The 15,577-nt window shown below is 39.3% G+C and overlaps 1 protein-coding gene across 1 annotated transcript in view; it reads right to left on the bottom strand.

Moving 5' to 3' along the window:
* Positions 1–15,577, bottom strand: part of ZFAND3 (zinc finger, AN1-type domain 3) — a 441,234-nt gene that overhangs the window by 37,209 nt on the left and 388,448 nt on the right. Inside the window, exon 5 of the mRNA XM_006860425.1 lies at positions 12,657–12,824. Coding sequence (XP_006860487.1) covers positions 12,657–12,824 — 168 coding nt within the window. The remainder of the gene's footprint in view (positions 1–12,656; positions 12,825–15,577) is intronic.

The raw sequence follows: 15,577 nt of genomic DNA, 5'->3' as shown, positions 1-15,577 counted from the left end.
AATTATAAAATAATGTTATTGGGCACATAATGCATAAGAATTTAATTTGTGATAACAACATAAAGGAAGAGGAGGAGTGGTAGAGGACTACAAATTTTGTCTATCTCTGAAGCTAAGTTTTTATGAATTCAAACTAAGTTGTCATAAACTTAAGATGTTACATGCAATCTCCATGGCAACCAGAGGGGGGGAAAATATACGAAGAAGGAAATAAAATATATCACTACAAAAACATTAATTAAATGCAAAAGAAAATCATATTAGAGAGTAAATGACAGACAAAAACTGTATAAGACATGCAAAAAAACAAATAGCAAAATGTCAGAAATAAGTCCTTCCCTACTGGCAATTATTTAAATATAAATAGATTGAACGCTCCAATCAAAAGGCAGATACTGGCAGACTGGACAATAATCTGTCTACCAGAGACACATCTTGGAGTCCTGGTGTAGTGCTGTGGGCTAACGCACTGGACTGCAAGGTTGGTTTGAACCTCAAGGTCAGCGGTTCAAGCTCAACAGTCGCTCCTTAAAAACCTTATACAGGGTCGCTTTTGGTCAGAATCAACTCAGTGACACTTAACAACAACAACCAGAGACACATCACAGACTCCCAAAATACAAATAAGTTGGAAGGATGGAAAGGATGTAAAAACATGTTACATGCAAACAGTAAAAAACAGAGAGCTAGGGTGGCTATATTGCTGCTGCTGTTGATAAGTGCCATCGAACTGATTCTGACTTACATCGACCCTGTATGGGGTCTGAGAAGCAGCTGTTGAGTTTGACTCTCCAACCTTGTGGTTTAAATCAACTCTGCAGTCCAGTGTTTATCCTACAGCGTCAGACCAGGCTATATTAGTATTAGACTTAAAGGCAAAATCTGTTACTAGAGACAAGCAAGAACATTATATAGTGATAAAAGTGTTCATTCATTATGAAGATGCAACAATTATTAATGTAAATGATGCATTTGACATCATTGTCCCTGAACAGACTTAACAAAGTTGAAGGGAGAAATAAATAGACACTCCCAATAATGGACAGAATATTGACAAAGAACAGCAGTTACCCTCCCCAAAAAAGAGAGAACTTAAACCACACTATACAATCAGCTCTGTCTAACAAACATATATAAAACATGCCACCAAACACAACAGGAGTACAAATTATTCTCTATGAGACAGCATATGCTAGGTTACAAAACAAGTCTCATTAAATTTGTTGTTGTTGTTAAGTGCTGTCAAATCCATTCTATCTCAGTGATCCTGCATAGTATTGCCAAGGAGCAGCTAGTGGGTTTGAACCATAAACCTTTTGGTTCGAAGTCCAGTGCTTATCTGACAGCGCCATATCCAAGTATCTCCTCTGACAATATGGAATGGAATTAGAAATCAATAGTTGAAGACAAGTAGAAATTGCACAAATAAGCAGAAATTAAGCAATATATTATTAAACAACTAATGGTACAAAGAAGAAATTAGGAAATAAGAAAATATTTAGACATTAATTCAAAATAAAGCATAACATTAAAAAATTATGGGGTACAGTGAAGACAATGCTTAGAAGTAAATTTGTAGCATTAAACACCTATATTAAAAACACTGCAATTTGAAGTTCCTTACAACTTGAGGAATTAGAAAGTCTCATCTTTCTCCCATGGAATGGCTGGTAGGCTTGAACTGTTGACCCTGTGGTTTGTAGTCCAGTACTTATCCTACAGAGTCACCGTGCTCCCCAAAAAAGATCATTAGAAAAGGTGAATCAACTAAGCCAGAAAACGGGTCTTTGAAGAGATCAATAAAATTGACAAAGTTTTAGCTAGAATGACACCAAGAAAAATAAAGAAGATGCAAAGAACTAAAATGAGAACTGAAAGTGGGCACCACTACTACTGCCCCCACAGAAACAGTGTCTCAGAGAATACTAGCAACAATTGTGCATCTATTTCATCAGATAACAAAGATGAAAAGACAAGTCCCCAGAGAAACATAAACTACTTAAAACTGACTCAAGAAAGCATAGAAAATATCACAGACCCATAGCAAGTGAAGAAATTAAATTGCTAATCAACCAGCTCCCAACAAAAAATAAAACTGGGCCAGATGGCTTCACTGCAGAAATTCTACAGAACATTTAAAGAACTGACACCAAGTTTTCTTAAACTCTTCAAAACAGAAAAAGAAAAACTTGAAGGAAATGAAGCACTTCCTAACTCATTCTATAAGGTCACCATTATCCTGATAAAAACAACAACAAAAAAAACACCACAAGAAAACAAAAGACTATTTTTCTTTATGACTATAAATGTAAAAATCCTCAAGAAAATATTAGCAAACCAAAACCAACCGTATATCATAATCAAGTGAGATTTATCACAGGAGTGTAAAAGTGATTCAACCTTAGAAGATCAAAGTCATAACACAGTATTAATAAGAAAAAGAATCACATGGTCACTAGCATACTGCTGATGGGAATGTAAAATGGTATAAGCTACTTTGGGAGAGTTTGACAGTTTCTTAAAATGTTAAACATATATTTAACCATTCAACCTCTACATTTCCATCCAAGATGAATTACAACATTATGTCTATGCAAAGACTTTTAAATGAATGTTTACAGCAGCTCTATTCATAACAGAAAAACTGCAAACAACCCAAATGTTCATCAAATAGTGAGTGGGTTAAAAAAAAAAGAAGAAGAAGAAGTATATCCATATAATGAAATGAAATTCTACTCAGGAATGAAGACGAGTAACAACATAGATGACTCTCAATATTAAAAGTACTGAGACATAAAAGACTACCTACTATATGAATCCAATGCTAATAAAATTCTAGAATACACAAAACTATAGCAACGAAGCAGCTTAGTGGTTGCCTAGGCTAAGAGTGGAGGAGTATGGGGAAAGCGACTTTGCAGGAGGACCATGGAAGTGTTCTAAAATTTGAATTTCGTGTTGAGTGTGCAAGTTACATAAATTTACAAAAACTTTATTGGACTATAAAATGGTTGCGTTTATGGTACACAATTATGCAAAAAAGCAGTTTAAAAAAAACAAACCTCTGGAAAATAACTAAACCTATGCACTATTGGAACTAAAAATTGAAAACATCAATAATTAATTTCCTTTCAACGTAATCCATTTTACTCCCCTAATAAGAAGGTTTTCTAATCAGGATATCCTATTCAAACAGCTATGATACAACTAGCATTGTGCTGTTACTGCTACTACTACAGAAGTACAAGCAGTAGCAAATCAGCTATTTAGATGGACATTTTTTTTTCACTTTATGGGACCAGGGTCTCCTAGTTTACCCTGTCAGTAAGATGCCACGTAGACTTTAGAAAATGTGCTCTGTATGTTGTCTTTTAAGAGCTTTGCCTTGGATGCTGCTTTACTGGGGAGGGGGTGCTCTTTATCTACTTATAGTCCTTGTCAGAAGACAGATGGTAGGTTGGATCTCTGGGAGTGTGCTGCTTTAATGGGCTAAATACATGAAGTTAGTGTTCAGTAAAATATTTGATTTGTTTTGCTTTAACACCTCAATTTGCAATTTACAGAGAGGCAATAGAGGAACTAATCTGTTTGGTCTTAAACTAGAACTCTCATATATTAAGGATTAAATGGAAACTATGGATAGCACACTCTTGTTAAGAAAAAGTACAGTTGAGAGTAAAAGGAAGATAGTACCAAAAGAGGAACATTTTCTGTTTTACCTCAGAATTTGCAATTACCTTCAGCTCTCATAAGGAGCCCTGTAAGTGTTGTGCAATAAGCACTGGACTGCTAACTCCTAGTTCAAACTTATCAGCTGCTCCATGAGAGAGAGAGAGGTGAAACTTTCTGCTCCCATAAAGATTTACAGCCTCAGAAAACAGGTTCACTACAGAGTCAGAATCGACTGGATGGAAGGTAAAGTCAACTCACACATACAGTAAAACTCTCATCAAAAAGCTTTTTGCATAGACTCCTGTGAACCCGGGTGGAGACCTGGTTGGCCAGCAGTGTGGCAAGACCTGGCGGCTCTTGGGCCCAGAGTCAGTGACATAGCCACAAAGGACTAGAGTGAAGCATCCAGCTGATAAGAAGAGAGGGCATATAAATAAGAACACTCTCACTTGCAGATAAAACCCACTTGACCTGGCTTCAATGACTGGATGATCAGAGCTCAACTAGAAGATGAAAAAGGAAAAAAGAGTAATCTGATACAATTTGATGAACTTGACCTACACCTATGGATGTAGTAGCTCAAAAGAGGGAACAAATCTTTACTGTGAGGATCATTCCCACCCCCTCCATACACAGAGTAGACAGGAAAGATACAGCAGCTGGGGACTTTAGACCCAGAGAGGGAGAGGGGCTGTGTGCTGATGACTTGGGGGGGGGGGGCAGGTTTGCAGGGTATATCCTTTGGTTGGTTGGTTGGTTGATGATGAATGGAGGGGATTGTAACCATGGCAATGAAATAATATACAATAGGATGAATGTAAAGCTAATGTTCTCCCATGTAAACTATCACATAATTCACACTAACACTTTTAAAAATAAAAAGGCTTTCGCGTTTGGGAGGGTAGTCAGGACACCTGCCTTCTCCTCTACTTGAGCCACAGGCAACATACACCTCAGCAACTGTCGTAATGGTACTCGAGAAACCTTAGCCTTTCATCCTTACACTCAGCATAAACCAGGAATTCCTACAGGGTCCTCTGTGTCTAATACATGGCAGAGCATGGACTCTACTCAATGGCAGTGATGACAACTCACCTAGCCAGCCAAATCAGTTTTGGTAATGGCTAAAGATCTTACATGTTTTCCTGGATAGCAGGATTTTCAGTGGATCCAAGCTATAATTCTGCACAAAGAGTAAGGTACCTTATAAGAATATACTTCCTCACTTTCTTGAGACAGAATGCCAAATGTTTCTGACAGACTCAAATTGTGTTTGAATTAGAGTTACAATAAAAGCACCAAAACATGGGTGATTATTTTATGCTGGTAGGTAATTTCACATCACCACTGTGTATACTGCCCAGTTCCTGCCCCAACTCTGGAACCTTAGTATATCACTATCTATGCACTGTGTGGTACGCTGTAGCGGTGGCAACATCTATAATGAATACATGATCCTTTGCACTTTGTGAATCAGTTTACATTCTTTCTAGATCATTCGCCTAAAAAAAAAAAAATTCTTTGGCTTCCCTGACAGCTTAAAAAAAAAAAAAAAGTCAAATTAGATCATGCTGATCCTCTTAAAAACTTATAGTTTCTCACTATAAACTAAAGTCCAAGATCCTCTACCTGGAATCTGGAATTCCTGTCCGTGTTTTATAGCAGTGATTTTATGCGTGTCTTTCTGTCTCTCATGTACCATAAATCTCTATTTTGGCGTCACATCCATATCACCTTGGTAAGCCTTGAGAAGTGGCTGATTCCAGGACTGGAATAAGGTAAGGATAAGATGTATCTTGTACACATATCTAAAGTCAAGACGCAGGTCACAAGGACACAGGAGCAAACTTAAAGGAGATCCCACTGGCTAAATCGGGGATGATTTGAGCACCAAAATTATTAAGTACATTAATGAATTATAAACTACTGAAAATAATAAGAACCCATGAGTCTGTACCAATAATAAACAGATACATAAATAAACACATGGGGGAGAAGGGAAGGCGTCTCAGTTCCACTAGAATGCTGAGTGCCAAATGGTAAATGTGTAAGTAAGGAGTGCTGAAATTGGAAAATAATCATGTAGCAACCATCAAAATAAATATTACCCCAGGCAAGAATCATCAATTAATACAAAATCTAGGGGGAAACTTTGATGATCAAGTTATTTGCTACTTTCAAATGATTAGCTATTGAAAACCTCATGAACAGCAGTGAAACACTGTCAGACAGCACCAGAATATTGAATATTGAAACATGATAAAGAGCATCAGAATACTATCATAATGCTGGAATACGAGACTAGCACACTGGCAGAAGCAATGGACTCAAGAATAGCAACAACTGTGAGGACGGCACAAGACCAGGTGGTGTTTTGCTCTGTTGTACACAGGGTCACTATGGGTTGGAACTGATCTGACGGCACCTAACAACAAAAAAGTATTTTATCACAGACTGATTATTACTTATAAGGGAAAAAAAATAGTAACCGTACAATGGAGAAATCAGACAATCCCCTGACTGAGTGAATGATCAAAATTAACACAGCAATGAAGTGGACATTTGTGACTCTCAACGTAAAACTCTGAGAAGGGCATATCATTTATGTAGTGTTCTGGTCAGGAATACCTAACCTTTGTTGAAACATGAGGAAACACCAGACAAACTTCAAATGAGGAGTGACTATTCAAAACAAACTATAGTGGCTGAAGGACCATTTATCATAGCAACAAGAACCCTAGTATCGTAGTAGGTTATGAGTTGGGCTGCAAACCGCAAGGTAAGCAGTTCGAATTTACAAGTCGCTCTGCAGGATAAAGATAAGATTTTCTGCTCCAGTAACGATTTACAGCCTCAGAATCCCTCTATAGGATTGCTGTGAGTCGGAACTGACTCGACAGCACACAAACACTACCATCAGTATCTTATTAGACATAGATAAACTGTGAAAATGGTCCACATTTATAGTCTAAAGAGACCTATAAACAATGCATGACCATAGATTATTGGATCGTGTGCTGGAGGGGAAGATATGCTTTTAGAAAGGGTATTATTGAATAAACTCACAAAATTGGAATAGAGACAGCAGATTCAATAAAAGTATTCTACCATTAGAGTGTTAAATTGACTGAAACTGATAGCTGCTTTAGTTATATAAACTGGTACCCCTGTTCTTAGGAAACATTCAAGATATAGGGGTAAAAGGGGATGATGTCTGGAACGTACTCTTAAATAATTCAGGGGAAAAAATTCAAAATAAGAAGTTAAAAACAGTAACTAAGGATTTAAATGTTTAGAGCAGGGTCCAGACACCCTATTTTCTTAAAAGCCTCCCTGGATTGATATTTAAACTTCAAAATGCCAAATTAAAAAGTGGGCAAAAAGAGCTCACTAGACATATATACATGATAAATAAACATTATGAAAAGCTGGTCTACATCATTATGTCAATAAACAAATTAAAACAACAATGAGATACCACTATACCCTTATTGTTGTTAAGTGTTGTACAGCCAGTTGAGATTCACTGTGACCCTGTATAGGATTTCCAAGGCTGCAAATCTTTGCCAGAGCAGAAAGCTTCATCTTCTCCTGTGGAGTGACTGGTGGGTTCACATTGCAGGCCTGTGGTTCACAGTCCAGTGTTTCTCCTACAGAGCCACTGCACTACTCATACGCCTACTGTTGTTGGTGTCAAGTCAGTTCCAACTCTTAGTGACCCCACATAGGGTTCCCAAGGAGCAGCTGGTGTGTGTGAACCACCAACCTCACAATCAGCAGTCCAGTGCTTATCCCACAGCACCACACCAAAACTCCATATACCTGCTTGTTGTAAAGTGTCATCGAGGCAGTTCCAACCCACAGAGACCCTGTACAGGGTTTCCAAAGAGTAGCTGGCAAGCTTGAACCACTGACTTTGTGGTTCAAACTGACTTTGCAGTTCAGTGCAACAAGCCACACCACCACACCAGGGCTCCTACTAGAATGGCTAAAATTCCAAACAACACCAGCACCAAATATTGGTGAAGATGTATAGTACCAGGAACTGTCATCCATTGCCATTGGGAATGAAAACTGTACAGTCACTTTGGAAGACTGTGTGGCAGTTTCTTATGAAGCTAAACATACTCTTACCATCCAATCCAGCAATTAAGATCCTATGTATTGTATTAAAAAATTTGACATATGTAAGATGACAATAACTCCAATAAAGACCAAAAAACTAATGTATGATCTTATATGGATGGTTACAGGTATATAGGTATATACATCTAAGAACAGAAATATCTATATGCACGTGTAAATACAAATGTGTGTACGGATATGTAAGAGGCGGCTTCAGAAAATTCGTGGAAGAAATCCATTATCTTTCAATTCCATTTTTCCATGAACTACAGATATTCCTCAGACATAACCAAACATCTCCTGAGATTGCCCAAACCAATGATGAGAAGACAGAGGAAGAAGGGGGCGGGACACCAGGTAAATGGAAACAGAAACCGAGGGCAGAAATGGAGAGAGTGCTGACACATTGTGGGGATTGCAACTAATGTCATAGAATACTCTGTGTATGAATTATTGATTAGAAAACTAATTTCCTATATAAACTTTCACCTAAAGCACAATAAAATGTTTTTTAAAGTCTATTAAAAAATACACTGAAGATATTTTCTGACTTAATTGGTTAGGATATGACCCAGACATCCCACTTTTTAAAAGCAGTCTAGGATTTCAAACCGACTTGAGCAGCAGTTCTGAGTATGGAGTGTGGTTCTCAGACAAACAGCATCAACATCATCCAGGACCTTGTTAGGAATGCAGTCTCATCAGTTCTACCACACCTACCAAATTAGAACCCCTGGTGATGGGACCCAGCAATCTGTGTTTTAACAAGTCCTCCAGATAATGCTAGTGTCCACTCAAATTTGAGAACCACTGACTGAAACTATGAGTTACTAGAGAAGTTTTCATCTATATTCCCCATGATTTCTAGCAAAATGCTTTGTGAATAGTCGTATCTCAATAAACGCTTGCTGAATTTGATGTGATAGTGAATGACAAGGCTGAAATGAGTATAGAGGAACTTGGAGATGACAAACTACTCCAAAGTACTCCAAAGAATTATTTGGAGTTTTTAAACTGAACAGAAAATTTATTTTGAAAGTAATAAAAGAAGTCAGATTACTCAGGAGATTAATAAAAGCATTGTCTTCCCAAAAGGGAGAAATATCAGCTTACACTGTGTTAACTCAACTGAAATATGCATAGCTTACGCAAACTCTTCGATTTGTGTTTAAAAATTAACTCAGTGGTCCTGGGAAGCAATGCCCAGTGATTACAAAGCCCTGCTGTGTGGATCATAAAGGTTTGCTTAGAGAACACAGCCTTAAGGTGGAGGCTGTGACGTCGCCCAGGTCTGATGAAGATGGCCAGATTTTCAAAGAACATCCTCTAGGTGGCAAATGGGAAGACAAAGCTCCTACACTGAGAGGGAGCTGATCAATGTGCCTACTGAACAGAAAAGAAAACAAACAAATCCATTTTTATGCAACTGCTTTTTGAGGAGTTAAATGGCTGAAGACACTCTAAGATTCAAGATACCATCCCCCACCTTAGCACAAGCCTTTTCTAATTGGTACCCAGGAAGATTTCAAAGGAACAAGCTGTTACTTTGGTATTGTTGACTTAAAGGTTATCTAGTCATAGTGAGGCAGAGGAGAATTCATCTTCAAAATTCACCTCCTCATTGAAAGCTCAAAGAGTGTCTTGGCAATTAACAATTCCTATCACCTCTAGCCATTCCCTATGTGAGAAGGCTCAGAACTCGCCTTACAAATTGCTCTTTTGAAGATCAAAGAGAGGCTGAATGTGTCTGTATGTGCTCTCGATGAGACTGTAATTTAATGGAATTTTTAGAGAAGGCTTCAGCTTGGCTGGCAGTGTTTGGATGACAGCCCCGAGGCAGAGGATTCAGGGGAGCTTGGCCACTCTTCCCTTTGGAGCATCTTCCCTGCCTTTAATTGGCACCTCATTAGAAATTAATGAAAATGACATCCTCTGTTCTTCCTGCTCTAGGCATCAAATGCTACAAAAAGGCCCATCACAATTCATAACACATTCAATTTATATAGCAATGGCTCTTAAGCATTATTTATGAGATATGAATTCTTGTCAGCAGTTAATAACCTGTACAGAGTGGAAGGGGAATGGAAAAAAAGACTGTAGGGAAAGAAAAAGAAAATATATATACACACACACATATCCCAGCGTGGCGCTGTAGGATAAGCACTGGGCTGCTAACTGAACAGTCAGCAGCTCAAACCCACCAGCTGTTCCTCAGAAAGCCTATACAGGGAATCAATGGCACTAACAGCATACGCATACACAAACCTATAAAGGAAGGTTTTCTCAGTGGAGAAATACTGAGTTCAATCTACCTTTCTGAGTGTTCACTTTCAGTAGTAAATTACTGTGCCCCTTGCCCCACCCCCCAAAAAAACACCTTTCAGAACAGTTAAATGACTCTCCAGCATTCAATGCATCCTTACAGAAACAGCTCCTTTCCTAAAGAGACCCAAGCAGACAGGCAGGAGGAACACAAGAGCTATTTGTCAAAGACAGTCCCAGAGGTGCATGTTCTCACTGCTGTCCTTCATCTTTTAAAGTGTGGCACTTGACTCAGTCATTGGACTTCCAGCTATCTGTAGAAATAATATATCGGCAGACACTAGAGAAAATTCGGAGACTTTTTGTTTTCTTCCCCCCAGCAAAAAAAGTCGAATCTCACTAACTAGTAGAAATTCTAGACTGGGCATAAACCAAGGGACTACATTTAGATCACTGAAAAGGAATGTATATCAGAGGTGAACACAAAGTAGTAGGTGTCTAGAAATCTAGTTTCATGTACAAGAAGGCAACTAGTACAACACACAAATCTGCACTTACCACAACTAAGTTGGTTTCATTTAGGAGCAATGAAGTCATCTAACAAGTATTTCTAGATTCTTCCAGTTACGCATTAAAACCTTAGGAAATGAGATGGTTTATATCAAAGATGAAGACTAAACTGGGAGACCTGGTTCAATACCACTGGGTCTCACAGCACTAAACTGTGAATTCTCATTGCTTGCCTGACAAGAAGATGTGGTGTTAGCTACTGCCAGAGGCAAGACAGCACACTTGATAGACCAATTGCTTGATCCACTATGGCAAATCCTATGTAATACCTAGGATTCAGTTACTCTCAAGATGGAAACAAGAACATAAGACAAAAGAAAATCCCACGATTCTAATTTAGGAACCAAAGGCCTGGGTTATAAAGGCAACAGGCAAAGGGACCAGGTAGGCTTTGCTTCACAATACAGTTAACAGAACTGCTCAACTCCCCAACAGTTTAAATGAAGACCAAAGCAAGAATGAGCAGAATACAAAAATTACACAAATCCTTCAGCCTCAAGAAAATTGGTTAGCCACCAGACCCCACAGTTTCCTTGGTTTGGTACTGTATCCCTTCCCTAAACATCAAAGACAATTCTAATTTAACCTGTCGGGGGTTTCCTAACTAGATAAAACGTAGTCTAAGAATAAGATTCTGGACTCACCTGACTCATAATGAATGTCAATGAAGCCTGAATACTATTGGCAACCTCTGCTCCCATCTCTTACCCTAGCCTCCTTCTTGCACTTTCTCTTTAGTATTTAATAGTAGAAATAAACACCAAGCTAAAAACAAGTAAGACACCTGAACTCCCTATGCTTCTTGTTGTTGTTATATGCTGAATCAGTTCCAATTCATAGCAACCCTATGTACAAAAGAATGAAACACTGCCTGAGCCGGCACCATCTTCACAATGTAAGTCCATCTTGTTGGAGGTCTTCCTCTTTTTCATTGGCCCTCCACTTTACTAGGCTCCCTATGCTGCCTGTTGATTCAGTTGGATAACTCTAATCTTGTTGCGTATCACACACACAAGTATGCCCATAACAGGAACAAGAGTTCCTGAAACTTCTTACATCTTATTTCTAACAGGTCAGCAAAGGCTGTCTTGTCAGTAGATCGAGGATTCCCAGTGATTGCAACATTACAACTGCTATACAAGCGATCTAGTCCTCACTGTTAATCACAGTGCCTGGCTATCCCAAAGGTGAAAGGGGTCTCAGGTCTCAGGGCTTATTCATCAGGATGAAGCATGGAGGGTTCTCAGAGGCTAGAGTCAAGCCTCATAGCTGACCTGTTTTATGCCACAGAACCATTCAGGATACTATGCTTTAAAATTAGGAAATAAAAACAAGGACTAGAAGAACTTTTAAGTCAGCCTAAGACAATGCAGCTACACAATTTTGCTCCTATATGACATGCTGTATGTGGTCAAGGAAAAAGAAAGGACTGGCCTAAGTTTTGTTCTGCTGTGGGAAGGAATAAAGTTTTTAAAAATGCATCCCTGTGCAGCAATTCTAAGAGTTGGTAATACATTAGAGAATACAGAAAGAAAGGTTCAAGTTATTTCTAAGGTGTTAACTGATTGAATTATGATTCAAAGAAAATAATTTTCTAATAAAACCTTAATTTGAAAGGGATATGGGGGAGCAATCTTCCATTTATCACAAACAGTAAGAAGCTCATTCCAAAACGATTTAATATCTTAATTTTATGGTACATAATCCACAATTTAGCTGGTTTGGTTAATTTCTATACCAGTCATCAACGGGAGTGGACCAGAGAACATGTGGTGGGAAAAACTGCAAGCAGTAACCAGTGACTATGTTAACTCTAAAGAAACACTGTATTAAAAGTAACAGGGGTACCCTTTTGAACTTTTTTGGTGTACGTGATATGAACTGAAGGGTGTCTCCGGCTGCAGACCTCCCACTCAGCTTCAGTGAGGTGCTCCGGGGAAGGAGGAAGGATGTCAGGGATACTTTACAGAATGTTACCACGGTGGTGAGGACACAGTCTCCGTCATGTCCCTAAGGGAGTTACTTACCACAGCGACATGATCCCAATTCCTGCTGCACCAGCTCCAGTTTCGTTTGGCACTGGAAACACCGACGTCGACTCTTCTGTTTCGATCGACTTGTTTCCTCGGACCGTTCGGTACTCTCCAGTAGTCGTGGCCGTTTCACTGGTGAAGCCTCGTTTTCAGAGTGTGAATCTGACAAAAATACATTTGGGAGTCAGGGTTAGTGCCTAGCCTGGCAAGCACAGCTGATTAGCATACTGCCAGGCATTCTACCAACTGGGCTGCTGTCCTTTTCCAGGATTGGATGTAAGAGCAAACTCTGATTCCACTACACAAGCATGCACCTTTAGGGCTGACTTCTAACAATCTAGACTTGAGTGTCACTAAAACCAACCAAACAAACAAACAAAAAAAACCCCAGCTCTACAGTCTTTTTAAAAAATAATCTTCAGGAGGAAACCATTTCAGCTGGAGGTGGGATTCACTTTGTATCCCTTGATTGAGCACTGTTTACTGCTTGTATTTGTTATGTATCTCTTCTTGGGGACTGTCTTCAAGCAGACTGTAATTTCTTAGAAAAAGGGACTATGTCTGTTTCTTCCCATCACTCCGTCTAGCACAACTTAACACCCAAAGCCAGCGCTTGATAGGTGGTCCATAAACTTCTCTAGGAAAAATACTCATTAAAAAAAAAAAAAAATCCAAACACAACACACAAAAACTAAGTTCTAAAATAGGAAAGTATCCAATTGCATTCAAAAGCATAAGAGTTTCTGCTTGTTTACAAGTAAGCTGTCACATAACCTCCATTTTGGGGTGGTACAGATGTAGCAACACCTGGAACCACGACCCTCAGGCTGGTGCCAAATTGGCAAGTCAAAGGAATAGAGTAGTAGACAACCTGCAATATTCATAACCTTAAAAAAAAACAAAAATGCAAAAAAGTTCATGTCACAGGCAGATTCTAAATAAATCTAGACTTGAAAACAAAGGCAGTGCTTGGAGCTCTATTCCTGGAAAGCCACCATTGCACACAGCTATTCCTCCGGCCAAAGTGGCACAGTGGTTTGTACTCAAACCACATCTAAACAATCTTCAAAATACATTCAGAACCCACCCCTTCTAAGAATCCTAGCCACTACCCACTCTGGTCTAAGCCATGACCATTTCTTCCACCCAATACAATAATCTCTTAATTGGTTTCCCTGCTACACCCTTGTCCCTACAGTTTCTCCCCACAGCAGCCAAAGTGATGTTAAAAATCAAGTTTGAATCAAGTCACTTCTCTGATCTAAAACCCTCCAATAGCTCACCTCAGAGTAAAAATCTAAATACTCAGCATGAGCCTCAGGAAAACCTCTAGTTCCCTCCCTCAACTCCACCAATCTCTCATCTCATCTCTTGCAATTTCTGCCCTCTGCTCCATCCACACTAACCTCCTTCCTATCTCCCACCTCAGGGGCTATGTACCTTCTGTTTCCTCTGTCTGGAACAGTTTTCACCCAGATCTATACAGGATCTCACCTCTTTTAAGTCTGGTCTCAAGTCACATTTTCAATGAAGTCTTCTCTGACAACCCTATCTAGGCATCTGGTTTGTATTCTTCCACAGCATTTGTCTTTCCCATGATCCCTAAAGACAAGTGTAAGCTCCAAGAGGACAGAAGTTTCACCTGCTTTGTTCACTGGTATGTCCCATGCCTACAACTCAACAAGTATTTCTTGAATGAATGAATCTTCCAGACTGTGTGTATTTTCTTTTCAAGTGGCTGTAGTGAGAAGCAGTAACCTGCTGGATGAACTTTACTGAAGTCTGTGCATCCCTGACTCCTTTTCCTCAGTCTCCATTTGTGTGAAGAAGATGCTGCACTTCAAGAACACTCACCTGCCCCAACAGTAAGGATACAGTTCCCCAATCCAACTGCATTGTGCACTGACAGAGGGCACGCACCATTCATTCTTGCATCTCATATAATTCTTCAAGTCCTACATGACATTTCCCCCTGTACAAACTAACTAAACTAGGCCTTTGATGAAAACAATTGGAACAAAAGTTCAGCCTATTTCCCAGCTCTGCTGAGTGAAGCTGTTTAGATCTGGTCTGTGTGGACACCCAGGAAGTCACAGATGTGCCAGACCCCTTCCCCCTTACTCTACAAGAGCAACAATCTAAATGTAAATTCTCACAAAGCAGCCAGACCAAAGGAGTTGACCTTGTATGAACCACACACTGCTCTAAGGGTGGGATGGGGTATCTTGTTCCAAAACCCAACAATGGAACTATTAACATTAACAACCATACTTAGATATACATTTTGTGTGTGTACTAACAAGAAGAGAAAAACTTAAAGTAAAACCTGTAACAACAACAAATACTTGATTGAGATAAGGTGCTAAATTTGGAATATCTTTCTAAGGGTGCCAGGAGGGTGTATGTTCTACACAAGGTGGGGGAGGGAACCTTGAAGCTTTGTTATAACAGATATTATTAAAATCTAGGACTTGAGATGATGCCAGGTTCTCTCTCCACCCCACCGCCCCCAGGACACTTGGTGAAACGAAATTACCTTGACAAAGCAAAATTTACTACTGAAGGAGGGTGCTGCGCATAGCCATGCATATAGGAACAGAGCCAGTGAGCACACACAACGAATGAGCAGTCCACTTGGGTTTTTAATCCCTGACAAGTCTTAAAGCTGTGTCTCACCCCATTGGCTAGGGCTTTGACCGCACAATCTTTTCCCTTACCCGGTTGGCTAGTTCAAGTTTCTAAGGTACGCATTCCTATTTTAGGAAAGGAAAAAGAAAGATCGCAAAGTTCCTGCTGTCTTTGGGAAATAGTCAAAGAAAAAGAAGTGAGATCATAAAGCCTTTACTCACTTCAGGAAGTTGTCAAAGAAAAAGAGACCATAAAGCCTTTACTTCTGGAAAAAGTAAAAAAGAAAT

The sequence above is a fragment of the Chrysochloris asiatica genome, unplaced genomic scaffold (assembly GCF_000296735.1).
Source record: "Chrysochloris asiatica unplaced genomic scaffold, ChrAsi1.0 scaffold00038, whole genome shotgun sequence".
NCBI classification, from domain to species: Eukaryota; Metazoa; Chordata; class Mammalia; order Afrosoricida; family Chrysochloridae; genus Chrysochloris; species Chrysochloris asiatica.
This window is presented reverse-complemented; position numbering and strand designations above follow the sequence as displayed.